At 41.1% G+C, this 18,989-nt stretch overlaps 1 protein-coding gene across 1 annotated transcript in view; it reads left to right on the forward strand.

Moving 5' to 3' along the window:
• The window catches only part of LOC127610084 (serine/threonine-protein kinase 32C-like), a 55,686-nt gene extending 37,080 nt beyond the window's left edge, over positions 1-18,606 (forward strand). The window contains exons 4-12 of the mRNA XM_052079812.1: positions 1,720-1,893; positions 5,016-5,053; positions 6,134-6,223; positions 6,644-6,747; positions 7,039-7,155; positions 9,286-9,411; positions 9,645-9,773; positions 12,679-12,746; positions 14,134-18,606. Of these exons, the coding sequence (XP_051935772.1) occupies positions 1,720-1,893; positions 5,016-5,053; positions 6,134-6,223; positions 6,644-6,747; positions 7,039-7,155; positions 9,286-9,411; positions 9,645-9,773; positions 12,679-12,746; positions 14,134-14,329 (1,042 nt within the window). The 3' untranslated portion in view covers positions 14,330-18,606. The remainder of the gene's footprint in view (positions 1-1,719; positions 1,894-5,015; positions 5,054-6,133; positions 6,224-6,643; positions 6,748-7,038; positions 7,156-9,285; positions 9,412-9,644; positions 9,774-12,678; positions 12,747-14,133) is intronic.
• Positions 18,607-18,989: the final 383 nt, after the last annotated feature.

Consider the following 18,989-nt stretch of genomic DNA (forward strand, 5'->3'; position numbering starts at 1 on the left):
CCAATGTTTTGAGATGCAGCCACACTTACTCGATATGTTCCGGTGTGTTGGGTGTGTACAAAGCACGTGGTCAAACACAAATGATCTCCCCTCTAAAGAACAGATAACACAGTTCATATAATTTACAGTAAAAAACATATTTACATCTTATAACATTGCGAACACTTACGCTGTACAGCTGTTCACACTACTCACTAGTGGTAGATTTCAAACTCCAACCCAAACCACTCCAGATATTGTGCTCTACAAATACCATTCAACTAATTAATCATCTGTCCAAAATTAACACCTAACATGCGTCATGGTAAACTAGTTACCAATTACCTGAATATCGCCAGGGTTACGAGGACCATCACGGGTGTATCAAGTTGGGACAAGCAGTGGGCACAGTTCAGCGACTACCCTCCTTTACGTGCATGTCACCCTTTTTGGTCTGATTCTCACACGCTGCATATGTTCCTGCGTGTTTTGATCTAGTGTGGCTCTTAAAGTGACAGTGCTACATTTGTTAAACAAGGAAGCCTTCACTATAAGCATCTAAGTAAGGTTCACCTGGTTACATAAATAAATAATAAATAAAAGAAGAAGAAGCCAGTGGCACATTATAATGTGTAATACCACCTCCTCTGCATATTGAAAAAAAAAACAACATTCTGCCTACTTTTCGAAAATAATATACCGTATTGTATTTGTTTATACTGTATTCAGTTTGTTCACCCATGCGCAAATTGGATTGGTCCATTTATGGAGCAGAGGCCATGACGTGAAGCATTTCAAATCCCCATTCTCTTGCTGAGCTTGTGTTTTAACTTGATGTTGCATGGTTTAGTAAACCTGATTAACAAAGGTGCAAATTGTGGTGCAAAAGCAGCTTCCAGTTGATTAAAATCAATCTTTTTTAAATGGCAACACTTTCGTTTTTTACATTCACTACATATAGATGAAAGTCCTCCGGATTTTCATGAAATTTCCTCTGGAAAATTAAGGAAAAATTGCTGAAAATTAATCCGGGTATTAGTTGACAATATTGAACGAACACGCGTTTGAGTTTGTTGTTTTGCTTTCACGAACATAGCCATGTTGACGCACGAACACTAATAACAGTAACAAGATTTTGACATTTCTGCGAGAACGGAAGCCACAAAGTGTGCACGTGTGCACACAAAACGCAGATTAATCATTGAATGTAGAGTATTTGAATAGCATCTATGAATTGTGTAAACTAATTCATGCGTGACCTGGCCCAAGTGCAATTTTCAAACGGGTAGACAGGCAAGCTGACATACATGCAATAGACTCGTGTTAGGAACACGTTCAAGTGGTCATGGCTTGAGTAAAAGAACTTGAACGGAGATTTATATTGTATATTTGTATTTTCAGGAAAGTCCACTTTCACCTCTAACTCCAAAAATTGGCATGCTCGAAACATACCGACATTTATCTCTGCAACTGCAATTTTAAGGTGCATTCATCCTCAAATTGCAACATACTCTGAATGCACATCTTGCATTCTGTTACTTATGTTATTTTTTTTTTAATGTAACGTGACTTTTGAAACAAATGCAGTTTAAGCTTTGCACAAGTACTGCATGAATCGTTGTCATGTCATTGCAAGGTGTGCGTCTTTGCCTTTTGTGTGTGCAGCTTGTGTTTCTTTGAAAATCTAGCGGTGACTTAGTGTGGCGTCCTTCTCCCTTTACAACCAAAACCACACACCAGGTACTCATTCCAGGATGAGGAGGACATGTTCATGGTGGTGGATCTGCTCCTTGGAGGGGACCTTCGTTACCACTTGCAGCAAAGTGTCTCATTCAGCGAGGATGCTGTTAAACTTTACCTCTGTGAGATGACACTTGCACTGGACTACCTGCAAAGCCAGCACATCATCCACAGGTAGGAAGTCAATTATTTTCACCTACCTGTACTGTACTTCTACCAGCCTTTTCTGTGCCACACTTGGTGCAAATATTGTAGATTCATTTTTATTTTAAATGAATTTGCAAGAACCAATGTTACAATGCGCGACAGGTGCGGGGGAAACGGCATAGGCAGCTTCCAATAGTTGCCGAGCACAAAAGGTTGAATGCAGTGATGTGTTTACCTCTGTTGAACTGTCAACCAAGATGTCATCGGATAAAGTAATAACACAGCAACCGCTCGCCAGATTGACTAGCGATTACATTTGATATAAATAGTTCCTGGTGAGAATTTACTGTATATTGGATTTTCCGAGAAATGACAATTTTGAAAATCTAGTGACTCTATCTTTGATTTATGGTTTATTGATGGTAAGCGATCTTCCACTGTATCCCAGAGTGCATCATTTGTGTCTGTGTGTGTTTGTGTGTGTGTGTAATTTTTCAGAAACAGTCTGCAACTGTCAACATTTTTTGACTGTTCTTTAAAACCAAATTATTACACTGCAGATTTGTTTTCCCCTTGGAATCAATCAGCTGTTTGATCAATATCCATTGTAATACATACCCTTTCCTTTTTGATTTGCTAGCTTTATGCTAAAACTGTAGCGTCACAGATGTCAACCAGGAACAATGCGTTGACAGGAGCATATGGAATGTCAGTGGTATAAAAAGAGCGACAACACTCAAATTAACTGCTTGTCAAACTGACGTGGGCAGGCATGGAGTTAAACTTATCCCAGTTTTAAGCAATCACTGGAGGTGGAGAACATGTGCTGGAATCTGAGCCTGGGATTTTTCTATGGGAAATGTCAAGTGGCAATACATCAGCCGCACGAGTATATTTTTTGTATGTGTGTATGTTCCGTATCATTTGTCTGGATGCGGCACTTTGAAGTTGCTTGACGGAAATTTTGGATCAAGAATAAAACAAATTTTTTCACAACCGACCACATCAGAATCATTATTTTGTTCAAAGGTTTATTTTTAAATATCGTTTAATTGTAATACTACTAGGCGGCCCGGTAGTCCAGTGGTTAGCACGTCGGCTTCACAGTGCAGAGGTACCGGGTTCGATTCCAGCTCCGGCCTCCCTGTGTGGAGTTTGCATGTTCTCCCCGGGCCTGCGTGGGTTTTCTCCGGGTGCTCCGGTTTCCTCCCACATTCCAAAAACATGCGTGGCAGGCTGATTGAACACTCTAAATTGTCCCTAGGTGTGAGTGTGAGCGTGGATGGTTGTTCGTTTCTGTGTGCCCTGTGATTGGCTGGCAACCGATTCAGGGTGTCCCCCGCCTACTGCCCGGAGACAGCTGGGATAGGCTCCAGCACCCCCCGCAACCCTCGTGAGGATCAAAGCGGTACGGAAAATGAATGAATGAATGTAAGACTACAGTATATTGACAGCTGTTGGTCTGAATGACGTCTGTGTGAGCAATATGATGCAACTGTCCGACTGACTTATTATTCACTAATAACTTATCCACAGCTTGTAAATTCTTATTCTTAATCGTTCAGCATTTTCATTGAGAAGTATTGTGTGTTAGATTAACACTTAACAATTAATCATCTGCTGCCATGTTGAGCATTCAGTCTGCAGCCTTTGTTCAGATGTGCTGAGCACACTATTAATTGTAAGCTTGTGAACGAGGTACAGTAGTTCCCTGCAGACCCAGATTTAGAACCACGGGAAGCAGGAAAAAGTGTGAACTCAATTGGCCTGCGGTACACTGTCTGAAGTGTGTGCTGTGCGTGCATGTCGAGAACAGTGCACTTGTGTTTATCTGCAAGGAAACAATTAACATCACATTATCTCTTATTTAGGATGAAAGCAAATTCCATATCCATGCATATTTACTGTTGGGTTTCTTCCTTTCGCTATTTGATGGTTGGCTCCTTTAAGGAAACTGCGAACTGAGCTGACAGTGACACTATATGAAAAGTTTTTTACTTTATTTCATACCTTCCACTGACATCCGCTTTCTTTCTTTTGTCACCGTCTACTCTCACAGCCATAATCCAAACCATGGCCACCCCTAGCTCTCCTCAGTTTTGTTCCAATCGGCAAGTTTTTGACAGGAGAATGCCACACAATTATTTTGTTGCATTATCTGAAGGAAGAAGGTCTCTGGTCTCCTAGCAACAGTCAGCTTCTGCTGCTTGTGCTGCTGCTGCTGCTATGCCCAAGGAGGCAAAATTTGTTCTTTTACTCAGGGAGGAAAAGACATGAGTGCCTCTTGTGTAGTATCCATCAGGATGTTAGCGCACCAAACATCTTGGCTCATTTAATTTCCTCGTTAAGGGTATTTCTGGTTAACGAGGAAGAAATTCCATGACTTCCCATTTGCTACAAAACACCTTAAATGTTACGGAAATGTGATTCATTAAGTTAAAGGAGTTATTACATTAGTGTAGCTTTTCTTTCGAAGTTTCCCCATGAATATGCATGTATGCCCCTTCAGCCTGCTACACCATCCCAACCCCTATTTTATTTATTTATTTATTTTTGGCAGACAATTTTAGCATTTGGTTCTTCAAACATTGGAAGTCATCGGCCCATGAATGCTTATGTTATGCATTGTAGTGTGTGTAGTGTAATTAATTTGGCATCCCGCTCTGTTTTAATCATGTGGCTGGCTTGAGTGTGCCGGGAACTGCTCAAATATGATGTACTGATGTACCACGCCACTAAGATGTACTCAGTGGCGTGGTTGACTAATATTGAGCATATGCTACCAAACCTGTGCGAGCCTCTGTGAGATCTGATGCATTCTGGGAGGGGTTCAATTCAGAATGCGTACTTCCTGCCTGTTATCGTGTAATGGTCATGCTCATCCACACCACACGTGTTGCAACAACATGTACTTCACACTTACTGTACATAGGCCTTGAAACACCTCCCACGGGTTTTTCACATACACAACAAATAATTGGTACTTCCCATACACATGTCATCTCAGTGATTCCTATTTACCAGACCAATACTAGGATTGATAACAGACATTGCACTACTGTATTACTACATGGAAACATACTGTATTCTTATCTGACATGGCATTGACTCCACGTACTGAATAAAGTCATTGTGTTTGTCTCCTTTAGAGATGTCAAACCAGACAACATTCTATTGGATGAGCAAGGTAAGGATGACATCTGGTTTTATAAACCGAATTGGCTTGGTTGCCGAATTCCAGTTATTAGCTAGAGTCTTCCTTTGTGGCCTTGATGCATTACATTAAAGCAGGGGTGCCCATTACGTCAATCCTGATCTACCAGTAGATCTAAGACAGGTCCCAAGTAGATCCGAGGAGTGTCGGATCTACTTGGGGAAAAAAAAAAAAAACAACCGTGTGTCTTTGTACATGCTAGTAATATTTTTTTTGTGTTAATGTACGCTGCATCCTAATCATTCTCATTCTCATCAGTCTCATTTTCACAAAAAAATGTTTTAAAAATAAAATAAAGATTAAGATTAAGATATCCTTTATTTGTCCCGCAATGGGGAAATTACAATCAGAATTCAGAAAGGAAAACGAAAAGTAGATCTTCGGTCCACAAAGTGTGGGCACCCCTGCATTAAGGTATGTTAGAGATGTATTGTTCATTAAATTACGAAAATAATTGATTTTGTCCGCCAGTGAAATAAATGCGGAGGTTACCATCATTTAATGGAAAGATTGATTTTTGTCACTCAATTACACTGGACTAAAAATAAAATCAGGTCATAAATGGCCAAATGTATAATTTCCAATATACCAGGAAGTTATTTTATGAATGATACACATTTAATTTGTCTGCCAATTAATTGGTAATGGGATTGGGTTTTTTTTCTGTGGAATATTGGCTTCAGCGTAAAAACACAACAAAACATCCATATCACTCCATATCTCTCTGGCAGAGAATATACCACCTCAACTGCATACTGCAAGCTTTATTAGAACTGATTTAACAGTCACTTAGTGGCACAATTTTGTAAATGCACAATCAGCAAAATAACATTCAAATAGGTTTTCAAAGTTTGAATTCAGTGTTAAATTTAACAGCACCAAAGCGTCTGGGCCGAATGAACCTATCGGCTCTGTTTTCATTTCATCTATAGCAAAGTCATAATAGCCTAGGAAAGTTACAATCGAGTGATGCTCATAACCGTAACGAGGATTAACGTCTCTTTTGGTCAATAATGAATGACTCGAACTTAACGAGTATTTGTTTCCTCTCAGGCCATGCTCATTTGACAGACTTCAACATAGCGACAATAATAAAGGATGGAGAGCGAGCAACGGCCTTAGCTGGAACCAAGCCATACATGGGTAACATTGCAGCTGTGTAATGTAATTTGCATACTCTTGTGAGTGTCTTGCAAAACATCAACAGGAGCAGGATTTCGGCCTTTGAATCCCCTAACTCTTGATACTTCATTTTTCAAATACACATTGTACATTTCTGTCATTTATCAGTAATACAGTGCAAATGAGTGGAAATGTGAACATTCACATCGTATGTTCATTTGTGATTTGTGTGCACCCCTAAATCTTGTGTCCTGAAAATATCAAGTTAAGGGCCACTGTGCTCCTCGTAAATAAATACATTAAAGTTTGTGTAGAACCTTGGACGAGACGCTGCAGCAAAAGGTGCCAAATTTGGATGTCCGTTGATTTCCTCGTCGCATGTGTTTGTGTGTATGTTTGAAATCTGAACTGTCCGTACACTGTGACTGTGTTTCCTATCAGCTCCAGAGATCTTTCAATCCTTTATGAATGGAGGGATGGGCTACGCATTTGAAGTAGACTGGTGGTCATTAGGGGTGACAGTCTTCGAAGTTCTGCGGGGATGGGTAAGTTGTCAGATTCAAACTCTGAACTTGTCCTCCTTGTAGGAGAAACACACATTTTTTCCCACAACTTAGACCAGTTTCTCTGTTTTTTAATAATACATAATATGATTTTGTCAAAATATCCCAAAGATCAAGAAGCTTTACATGGGTGATTGATTTCACAGTTGATTGATGAGGAGGCACCCCAGAAATTCAACTCTTTGTGTACGTTACAAAAATAATTTTCCCCTAATGATGTCTTCTTTTATGTTTCTTTCATATTTCCTTCATTCCATTGTAACATGCATCCAGAGGCCCTATGAAATACATGCCAGTAACTCTCTGGAGTCTCTAATCCAGCTCTTCAGCACAGTCAGTGTCCAGTACAGCCCGGCCTGGCCCAAAGACCTTGTTTCTCTCTTGAGAAAGGTAAGTGGGAGATATCAGACGTTCTTTGTGAGTTATGATGCAGATTGCCTTGCAAATGGCTTTTCACCGCAGTAAAGTCCCTGAGGCAGTGGTGAATTTATTTTATTTCAGGTTTCCAAAGTTGTCACTGACAGCACAGTGGTGCACCGGCATGACTTCTATGGAGGCATCATGGGTTCCGTTGCCACACTGCAATTTTACCATGAGTGTGATTGGTTGTCTCTTTATGTGCCCTGTGATGACTGGTGACCATTCTAGGTTGTGGTCTGCGAGGATAGGCTCCAGCTCAGCTGGATAAGTGGTTTTGGTTGCCGAATGGGTTTCGCAGTGTGTTCCGATTTCAATCCCATCCCTATATAGAGTACATATCTTCTTATCTGTAGTTCGTTGTGAGAGGGGTGTCAGGAATTTGAAAAAATAAAATAAAAAATACTAAATTATCATTGCAACATTTTCTTTAAAACAAAAACAAAACTGAAATGTTGATGGACTTTGACATCATTTAACATTTGAAGACTTTTTTTAAAACACCACAAAAAAAATGTTATTTTGATCATTCCATCCACTTTGCTAATTACTCAATATTTGATGTGAATTTTTTAATATCAGCCCTTGTGAAAGAAGCTGATCTTCTGGAGCACTTTGTAGAGTATTCTGCTTGACATGTATAACGACTTTGTCTCTTCTTTCACTGTTTGTCAGAAGAATTTAGAAATATAGATATTTTCAAACATACCAAAATGTTTTTATTTTTGTGAAGGTGTGGTGCCTCCCCTGAAGTCACGGATTCTGGTCGCCCACTTGAAAATTCACGACTTTTAGGCAATCATGCTGTATCTACAAACAACAATTCTAAATTACAAGATTACCGGTATTTTATCTACATAACATTACTTTTGATTGAATATGCATTTTATGTTTTATTATTTCTCTACAAACACGGTTTTGTTTTGGGCCTTTTTATCATAAACAAGGTAAATGTAGGGCATTAAGCTTTGTAAAATCAAAACATAATGAAATCAGAATCAATTCAAGAGGCTGACAGGAAGAGCGGAGCAGATAAAAGGGTCATATCAGAGGTCGTGCTGTGGTCGATGGGAAATGGGTTGGCTATAGCTGCGGGGAATATGAGTGGAGACCCTCAGGAGTAGGAGGCAACAGAAGGCTTGGAATCTGACAAGGAGGCAGAGAAACTGTGGACCTTGTGCATGCTGGGTTTTTTTGGGGGGGGGGCGTGGGGGGGGTCAAATTAAAGGCATGAACACCAAACCTTTCACCTGATTAACTCAATTTGATTAATCTGTTCAATGCTTACTAAATCAAGACTACAAAAATAACTGCAGTTATTTTTGTATGGCTTGGGTATTATTCGGCACAACTACTGTGCACATGCACTGTGTCTGTGTGAATGTTCTGGATGGAGTGCGGGTCTTTTCCACTCAGATGCTAATCGATTGCTCTGTCTGGTCTCCAGTGAGACAGATCTATCTTGCCCTGCAGGAAGAAACTGCTGAAATCAACAAGGGACGAAAAAGCACAGGAGTGTTACTGTGACAGCCAAAGTCACACACCATTATTTTTTTCTGCCATTAGTTAACATAAGGTGAAACGCCATGAACAGTGTCAGCTAATTTTTCCTCTCTCAAAGATGTCCACAGCAGTTGAGGTACAATTTTGGTCTAACATAACGGATGACTGATTGGATGAACACTGCCCCCTGTTGGTTCATGGATTCACGTGGGTTTAAACGTCACTTCTAATGAATTTATTTAAGGCGCAGTGGAGGATTTTGCCACCTATTTTGAGCACGGAACTCAAAAAGGTGAACCAAATGTTCTCAAAAATGGGGAAGTCCCAGTTCGTGAATTATTATGGTGCTATTGGCAGTGTGGAATCAGCTCAATCAGGAAAGAATATTTTCAAGTATAGCCTATACTGCCAAATTCAGCACAGCGACACACAGATCTATGGTATTTTATTGACTATATATTCTTGTTTTATTTTCAGTCAAATTAAACCAACTACTCTCATTAGTTTTGATTTTTTTTCTGAAACTGCTGTGTTTGAAGCAAAAACTCTGTGTGTTTGTGTGTGTGTGTGTGTGTGTGTGTGTGCGTGTGTGTTCACCAGCTACTTACAGTGAACCCTGAGCATCGATTCTCCAGCCTGTCTGACATGCAGAATTCTCCCTACCTCGCTGACATCAACTGGGATGCCATTTATGAAAAAAAGATGGACGCTGGATTTGTTCCTAATGTTAGTCTCAAGCAACCCAACGCAGACACACCCATACAATACTTTTTGCAGCTCAATCAGACCTGCAACTACTCAATAATAAATGTCAAACTTGATTGTTGCTATTTGTTAATACTGTGTTTGTATGTTCCAGTATGTTTAGGTCCCTTGGAGCCTGATATCATTGCTGATTTGCAGACATGAATTGTTTGCTTTTAAATTCTCTCTTTTGGTTTCTTCCTCCTGTCGTGCAGAAAGGTCGCCTTCACTGCGACCCCACCTTTGAGCTGGAGGAGATGATTTTGGAATCACGTCCCCTTCACAAGAAGAAGAAAAGACTAGCAAAGAACCGGTCCAGGGACAACAGCAAAGATTCACAGTCTGTGAGTATTATGTCTGATGACAATTTATTTCATACCCAAAAAGACTAGTTTTTAAAATAAAATATTTTAAAATGTCGCCCTCACTTATATTTTCTCCTATTGCAGTGCCTCATGTTGTGTTTTGGGTTAATACATTATTTGAGCTTTTCACTGATGCAACATATTAGACTTTAAATATTTCTTGAGGCTTGGTGAAAGACAGGGGCCATCTTGGGTATGTGGCTTTGGTGTACATACGTTCTGTCTGGCTACTCCAGCTCCCTCCTCTAGTCTCAAAACATCCACCCAGCGGCAACTATGTAATGAGTTCCAATGTTATATTGGTCTAAAACACACAGTTTGTCAGTATGTTGCAAACTACAACAACACTAACAAACTTTGCCATAAAGTCATCCCTGCAGTACATCCATTCTATATAATCTGTTGATTTATCACGGTATATTTTGTATTCACTTCATGGTCCTTCACTTGACTTTACGTATCATCGTCCTGACCATAAATGACATCTGCAGTAATCGGCACATTTAAAATGATGGAATCAATACAATCAATACTCTGACTCAATGTCCCCCGCATCCCTCAGGACATGGGAATAGCTCTGTCGGAGGTGGGAGTTGAAACTCCTTCTGACAGGGGATTCCGCCAGACGCTCCCAACAAACCCTCACAATACGTTTGGGTCTGCCAGGTCGGACCTGGGTCTGCCAGGTCGGACCGGCATCTTCCCGCACCATCAGAGCCTACTCACCACCAGGTGATGATCAGTTGACAGCTCCGCCCCTCTCTTCACCCAGCATCCAAAACATGCGGCCGCAAATCCGATGATACAACCACAAAGTCAATCATCGAACTGCAGCCAAAGGTGTCCTGGTGCCAAGTGCACATATGGACACCCTTATGTTTGAACAAGGTGTTCGTTATGGACAATCCGTGACGAGCACAGAAGTCCAATAACAAAACACCACTCGGGTTCAGATCGGGGGGGCCGTTCCTCCCAATCATGCCCCTCAAGGTCTCATTGTCGTTGCCCATGTGAGCATTGAAGTCCCCCAGCAGAACAAGGGAGTACCCAGCAGGAGTATTCTCCAGTACACCCTTCAAGGACTCCAAAAAGGGTGAGTACGCTGTTGGGTGCGTACGCACAAACAACAGTCAGGACCCGTCCCCCCACCCGAAGGCGGAGGGAGGCAACCCTCTCGTCTACCGGTGTGAACCCCAATGTACAGGCACTGAGCCGGGGGCAACAAGCATGCCCACACCTGCTCTGCGCCTCTCACAGTGAGCAACTCCAGAATGGAAGAGAGTCCAACCCTTCTCGAGAGAACTGGTACCAGACCCCAGGCTGTGGGTGGCGGTAAGTCCGACTATATCCAGTCTGAACTTTTCTACCTCGCACACCAGCTCGGGCTCCTTCCCTGCAAGAGAGGTGACATTCCACGTCCCTAGCTAGCTTCTGCAGCCGAGGATCGGACCGCCAGGGTCGCCGCCTTTGGCTGCTGCCCAGCTCACATTGCACCCGACCCCTTTGGCCCTTCCCATGGGTGGTGAGCCCATGAAAAGGGGGACCTACGTTGCCTCTTCCGGCTGAGCCCGGCCGGGCTCCATGGGTGCAGGCCCGGCCACCAGGCCCTCGCCAATGAGCCCCACCCCCACCCCCAGGCCTGGCTCCAGAGGGGGGCCCCGGTGACACACGTCCGGGCAAGGGAAACTGGGATCCTTTTTTTTTTTTTTTTTTTCATCATAAGGGGTTTGTGAGCCGTGCTTTGTCTGGTCCCTCACCTAGGACCTGTTTGCCATGGGTGACCCTGCCAGGGGCATAAAGCCCCAGGCAACTTAGCTCCCAGGATCATTGAGACACACAAACCCCTCCAGGTGACGGGTCACGGAGGGGTTCAATGTCAAACAAGAACCCTTCTTTATTTGACCTTGCAGTTTTTATTTTGTCAACACATCATTCGAAACAGATTTCCCCTCAGTGTATTGGCGCAACAGTCTTGTGCCCATCAGAGTGTCAAAGCCTGAGTGAAAATAACGTCAGCCCAGTATCGTGTTTTCCACACTATAAGGTGCACTGGATTATGAGGCACACCTTCAATGAATGGCCTATTTTGTACTTTTTTTTTCATACATTGGGCGCACCGCATTATAAGACACAAGCTACAATGCATCCACTGGATGGAGCTATGCTCAAGGAAACACCAACAGAACAATCAGATGTCAGTAAAACTTATTTCATAAAGCAGCCACACAGTTCACTTAACCAACAGCAAGTTATAACATTGACTCGTTAACGTTGAACTCTCTTGCCGCTGCTCTATTTCCGTGTTCAACTGCGTAACCAATCGCCTTAAGTTTGAACGCTGCGTTGTAAGCATGTCTCTAGCAAGGAGTCATTTTGGGGTTGACACTGTACCGTAATGACCATACACAAGGCACATCTAATTTTAAGGTGCTGTGAGCTTTTCAGAAAATGGAAAGCTTTTAGGTGCGCCTTTTAGTGCGGAAAATACGGTATGTACCGTTTGTGTTTATACTGTTTAATGTCCGCAGCATGTGTACACCCAGCAAGCAGAGACGAGAAGGGTTATTTCCAAGGTTATATTAAATTATGAAGCTTTCAGAGCTGTTGTAATGGCCTCAAGAGCTTTTACAAATGTCAGCTTTTATTTTTGTTGTGGGCAAAACATCCAATTTGATGAAGACAATTCATGACGTGTCATAGAGTGGGGGGGAAGCTGAAAATGAAACTGATCTCAGAGGTTACGATGTCATTTGTGATGCAAACTGACATTGAGATTCGTTTATGCCATTAATGAGGACGATGGTGTTGATATGTGACATGATCAAGATGGATGCACTTGAATAGTCGGACTGTTTTTTTTTGTTTATTTTGTTTTTTTTTGCAGGAAAATGACTATCTACAGGAGTGCCTTGAAGCAGTGCAGCAAGAATTCATGATTTTCAACCGAGAGAAGTAAGGCAAAGCTGGATCTACAGCTAACTGAGGCTGGCTTGACACCACCTGGTGCAAATGACGAAATTCTGATTATTTGCTGCCAAGTGGCACAATTTGGATGTAGATCGCGGATGCTTAAGGGGGAAAAAGACACATGTAATCAGATACCCTCAGATTGCAATCTGTCCTCAATTATGCAGGCAATCTATGGATCTACTGAGTACAAACACAAAATTAGTGCACACACACACACACACACACACAAAACCTAAGCTAAATCATAACCAGATCTTGCAGCAAAGACAAATATGGAAAATGATTGCCGATAGCAGCACCTAAAGGGTTTGTAATGGTTGCTATTGTTGTGATTTGACCATTTTGACACTTGTTGTTACTTGCATGCATTTTGGGAATGTGGTGATGCAGGCTAATTCACATGTTCAGTATCTGGAAATTGATGTGCGTCAACTGGAAAGACTTCATTGGATACTGTTCTAAAAATGTGTAGTAATTAGCAGTTCCGCTTAGCATTTGGAGCTAGTACAATGCTCCACATACATGTTAGAGGTAAGTAAGAACCCATTAAATGGTTGAGCAGCTGGATAAATGTGTGAAAAGACGAATTTATTTTCAACGTTTGAGTTATCAAACTAAGGAAATGTCTGCTCCAGAATCACAATGGCACTACTCATCTGTTCATCAGCTGTTGTCAACAATGTTTTCTTGGTGCCAAGGTCTTCGCTCTACTGAGTAACAGTCTCATAACATATTGGGTTATTGAGAACAACAATTGCAATTTGGGCTGTTGACTGAACAGTCCAAATAATTTTTTTAGAATCATGTACGGTAAGTTGTGTTTAGTTGAATTAGTGAATTAAGCAGGATGAAATAGCAAAGGTTTGGTTGAACCGTAGTTGGTTTTACAGGATTAGCATGTTAACGTTTTCGGGAACAGCGGTTATAACAGTGGACAGGTCATCATGTTAACAGGTTGCAGGGTGCATGAAAGGATTACATTCCATTTATATATGTGCACACTACTTTGGTAAATCATGAGAAAAGTTCCATCATGTATTGGTTATCTCAACCCTTTTTGGTTCTTTAAATGGCTTATTATCGACCCAGTTCTGACACTGCAGCAGTACTCAAAGCCTTCTTTATCAGAAATGACTCATTTTGTTCTAATTTGGTGATTATTGATGAGTTCTATTTAGATTGTGGCGTATAATATCACAGCAGAACTGCTCTCATTAAACTTTTAACATTATGTCTTGCATTCTACAAAATCCATTACTTTCCGGGACCTAAAAATAGCACTGTATGGGTCAAATATTAATGCAACTTGATTAATATAACTGTGTGGACTGCGTTTAAAAAAATAAATAAATAAAATTCCTGCTCTCAGGTTGAAAAAGCGTCAAGAAGAGGGTCATAGCGAGGCTGGTGGAGATGATGCCAGCGGGGATGGCGATGCGGAGGCTGGCGGTACTGACGACGACGCGGCCGAGCCTGAACCGGAACAGGAACCCGAGCCAGAGCCCGAATCCTCTTCCAAACTGAGCATGTGTGGCTCGGTGTGCTCCTCCCCTGGCAGCTGCTAGTGCAGTGCCACATCAGCTCATGGAACAGATGCACTGCAGGACCCAATTAATTTTATTCTGTAGCTCCCTTCCCCGGTAAGGCAAGAATGAAGCAGATTCTCCACCGTCTTGTCCGTCCTTCACAATGCTCCAACTTCTATGCAATGTTACACTTCATTCACAGCATGACAGAGTATCACATGCTAGGAGGTGAAGCAAAATGCTCTGCAAATCTGATGCCATCCTCAGCAATAGCTGTTCCTGATATTTTGGTGGCTTTGGTGGTTTTAGTAGAGATGCTTTCCCTCGCCGCCTCTTCAAAATGAGCCTAGGATGACTGAATTATTCAACGTGCACAGACAGTTTTACAGTTTTAGCTTGTCTCTGCTTCACTCCTCCCCACAGCTTCTCTAATGTGACGAATGCCCTAATTCAAAGCGATTGTTTTTTTTTTTCAAGATGTCCTGGTGTGCTCCTATTGCCGCACCTTCATAAAGTCATTCACATTTATGCAACAGCGACCAACTTAATATTATTTGCATTATTCACATTTAAACCATACATCGAATAGACGCAGTGTGTCAGATGTTGTATAAACTCTGACTTAAGGTATGTCACATTTAGGAGTAAATGTCAAGAAGCTGGAAATTAGATTTGCTTCTCAAAATGTTCTCTTTTTGTTCAGCAAATGCTCTGGAAATAGCCAGTGAAAATTGCCTTCCTGCAGTGCTCATCCTGGGGATCGAACTGACTGGCTGTCAGCATTTCAAATAGTTTTCACAATCAAGTCCAATAATTGCCATTTTGGTACGTTTAAGGCGAGACCATTACTCTCGGTTTAAACACATGGGAACTTGTAGCAATGATCCAACTTAAAGCTCGTCACAAAATGAAAAACATGTAAATAGCGTAACTGGTAGGTAAATAACGTCACCACAGTTTTATGTGGGGCTGCAAACTCGACACATTTAATTAAACTCAACTAAAGAAAGAAGCTTGTGGAGTGAATCCTTCGCATTGCTTCATTCTGCTCTTCGCTCCAAGTGTGCAGGCACATCTTGTAGGCAACATAGGCCAAAGCTTTTCTACCATTTGCATAACCATTTCTAAGGAAGTATGTGAATGTACGTGTCTCTCTTCTTTCTGTATGGCATGGATAGTCCACTGTATAGTCATATTGTCAATATGTAGAAACTCTCAGAATTCAGGTACCGGTAAGAAGGGAATTTGATGACATGTAAAAGTGCTGATTTGGTCTGGGAGCTGGATAACTTAATTTAGCTCTGGTATGACCTAAAAGCTTGCAGTCAGCTGTCAACCTACTCCTACTTTTGATGTCATCCAGAGGCACTTGTGTCGAAAAGTTGACGCAAGAGATTAAAATTGTCTTATATATATCGGTCATAAATTAAGCGTATTTACTATTTTTAGCAATCGTGTGGGACATTTATTAATGTTTGAACAAGAAGAAAGCTTTGCTAAGCGAGGCTAATCAACTTTTGAAAACAGAATATCTTACAGTGGTACCTCTTTGGTCAAACACAATTCTAAACAGTATGTCAACTTCTGAATTGTTTGGATTTCATTAAGTAATCCAAGTAAATCAGCTGTACAGCTGTGAAAATATGTGCCGGGCTGTAATTCAAAAAACAAGAGGATACTCTTTAAAACACTCTTTGACAAGGGGCAAAAGTTACGTTGCTAATGCAACCAGTATCAGTCAGCAAGCGCCGTCTCAATATATTGCCACGCAGCTGAAGAAGACGCGTTTCGTTGCCACCACTCTTTCAATATTTTTCATTCGTGACCTAGAAGTGTTTCTCATGCAAATTTCCACTGTAATTATGACATTTCAGAGTTATGAATGCACACTGTGGTGTGAGGATACACTGTCGCTTGGCCCAAGGCAGCACGCTCAGTTACTGCGGTAGTATATTGTTATTTTATGGCCTTGAAGTGTTTAAAACATAAATAAATAATATATTTACTGTAACACATTAGCGACAGAACTTTCTTCAAATTTCAAGGACCCCCCCTGTATCTAATTTCACAAGATTTTGACTTCACTTCCATCTTACTTGGCCGCATAACATGCAGTTAATTCTTTGACGCTTGCTGAACGGAGTTCTTTGAGTATGCTGGTGTTTGACCCGACATTCTTTTTGAGCCAAGTTCACCCATGTCTTGTAATTAATTGATTAATTTGAATCAATAAATGAATGAAAAAGTCTAACTGTGGGGTGTGTGAATATTGGGGTTCTAACGTAATTTTGTCCCTTTAAAATAGTCAGCATGTGTTTTTCCCCACACGGTTTAATTCGAATGACTGGATTACCAACATTGAAACGTAGCATCCTTCAAGTCTGTCATATACTCTCTTTATTTTTATTTTACATTATTATAAATATATTATGATTATTGTTATTATGTTTTGCATGTTGTGTGGTATAAGCTTGGTTTTGCCAAAGCCTGGAGCTTCAGCTTGAATGGCTGATTTGTGCATGCACAAGCTATTGATGATAGCATACCTCAATGCTCACACCATTGTTGATTCCAAGTGCAACTTGCCTGCGTGTCTGTTTTTGGACGTTTATCTGTACTGAGACGCCTAAACCTGGTGTTCTCCAGACGCCATGGTGTTGTTGTATGGTCTGAATTACATTCTACGATCCTGTAAGGTTGTCTTGATATTCTTAATGTTGCCATAGCAAGAATGATTTTGTTTTCTCCAGGACTCCCCGTACAGTCGATTACTTGCCATGATGGTGACTACAGTTTGACAGTAGTAGTAAACATACATTTGTTGCCAAGCTGTAGGACATGAAAGAAACCAAGCCCACGCGCTATACACAAATGCGGTTGCATTTCAGAGAACCTCCGTTTATCGCGGGGCATATGTTCAGATGACGTCATATAAAAAATGGTTTTATATAGTTTTACACCGAGCACACGCTTTCAACAATTTGAACATGTTAGTTGGCACATTTTAAACGGATGTTAAATGTGTTTGAACACAATAATTTGCAAGCATAACCTGTGTTAAAAGAATACTGTGCAGTATTGAAAAGTGTGACGTGCTGTGGATATGCCAAGAGAGTACTGTAGTTGTGTCCAAGGGAGTTCCATAGCCAGTTGAGAGTAAACACCAAACTAAGTAACTTCCTTCATGAAGCATAAAGTAGTTTTATCTTCTCCTGATCGATCAGGATCTTACTTCATCTGACTCTCAGAAACCTTCAACGATGCAGGATGGTCATGGATTAAAAAACATTTTTTTATTGATTTATTTCAAACTACATATTATTTTTATGTTTTCAAGACTGTACAGGACTGATCCATCCATCCGTTTTCTGCACCGCTTATTCTCACGAGGGTTGCAAGCGTGCGGGCTTATCCCAGCCGTCTTTTGTATTGATGGAAAAAGAAGTCAACCCCTGCAGCCTCAAGTACTACACGTCAACGCCAAACGATACCGATAGATTTGCCAATCGTGCCTACTCCACATGAGAGGTGTCTTGTCTTGTCCTCCAATATTATTGCACTTCAATGTAGGTGAACAGACGTTGCGATGGCGATTAGAACGACACTCCTCTGATCAGACCTACCATCAAAATGCGTTCAATGCATTAATCTAGTGTTCAATTACTTCATATTCTTGCTTCGATGTTCAAATATCAAGGCTCGTGCACTTTCTGGGTGAGTTGTTTGAGGGGTTCCTTTCACTTCCTTCTGCACAGAAGAAAATATTGCATATGGAGGGGGGGTGTCTGAAAACGGTCAACACGCCATTGAAATAAGATGCATCACAGGCCTGTGCGCATTATGCTGTTTGCCAATTGTTTTTCAATGGATAATTGATTTTCACAATTAGGTGTGGCTTGCAATGCTAATCTGTTTTGTTTTTCGATAACAGTGATCATTCCGAGATGGACATTGCTTGCTTACCCTCCTGACGTGTTCCTTTCAAGTGTTAATGTTTGGATGCTCTTCGGTGTTTTCAAAGCCTTCTGTGCTCGTATATGACCAGCAAAGCATGTCTCCTAATCAGCCGTGGTCTAATTCGACGCCCTCAAGGTATGCAAAAGGGTACATGTTATAACTCTGTCGATTACAGTTTAGAAGTCGGTACCCTGTTACCATTAAATTAAGACAATGAAATTTGTTTCTCCTTTCCTCCATGTAATTCTTGTGCAACAGGATTTTTATGAGGTAAACGATGAAAAGCCTTGTACTGTAAACTTACTGAAACTGCTTTTGTGTTCATAACATGCTGCTTCAAATAAATCTCCTTCCCAGAAGGCGTCAGTTGAGTATTTTTGTCTCCTGAAGGAATACAACCTCAGTTGAAAAGATGAGATGAGTACAAGTGTGTGTGTGTGTATATATATAGATAAACAGTGTATGTATATGTCTAATATATATATATATATATATATATATATATATACATACATACATACATATTAGGGATGTGAATCTCAGCACTGAGGACGATTCGATACACATCTCGATGCACTACCAGCGATGCGATACTTAAACGATACATGTAATTTTCTGGCGACACGATGCGATACGTTTCACCGTCTTCACGATGTGATACGACGCGATACACATTTAGTTCAAATCAATGCGATACGATACAGTGCAAGTTGTGATATTGTGTGTGCAATTAAACATGATG

This window comes from Hippocampus zosterae, chromosome 11 (assembly GCF_025434085.1).
Source record: "Hippocampus zosterae strain Florida chromosome 11, ASM2543408v3, whole genome shotgun sequence".
Lineage (NCBI taxonomy): Eukaryota > Metazoa > Chordata > Actinopteri > Syngnathiformes > Syngnathidae > Hippocampus > Hippocampus zosterae.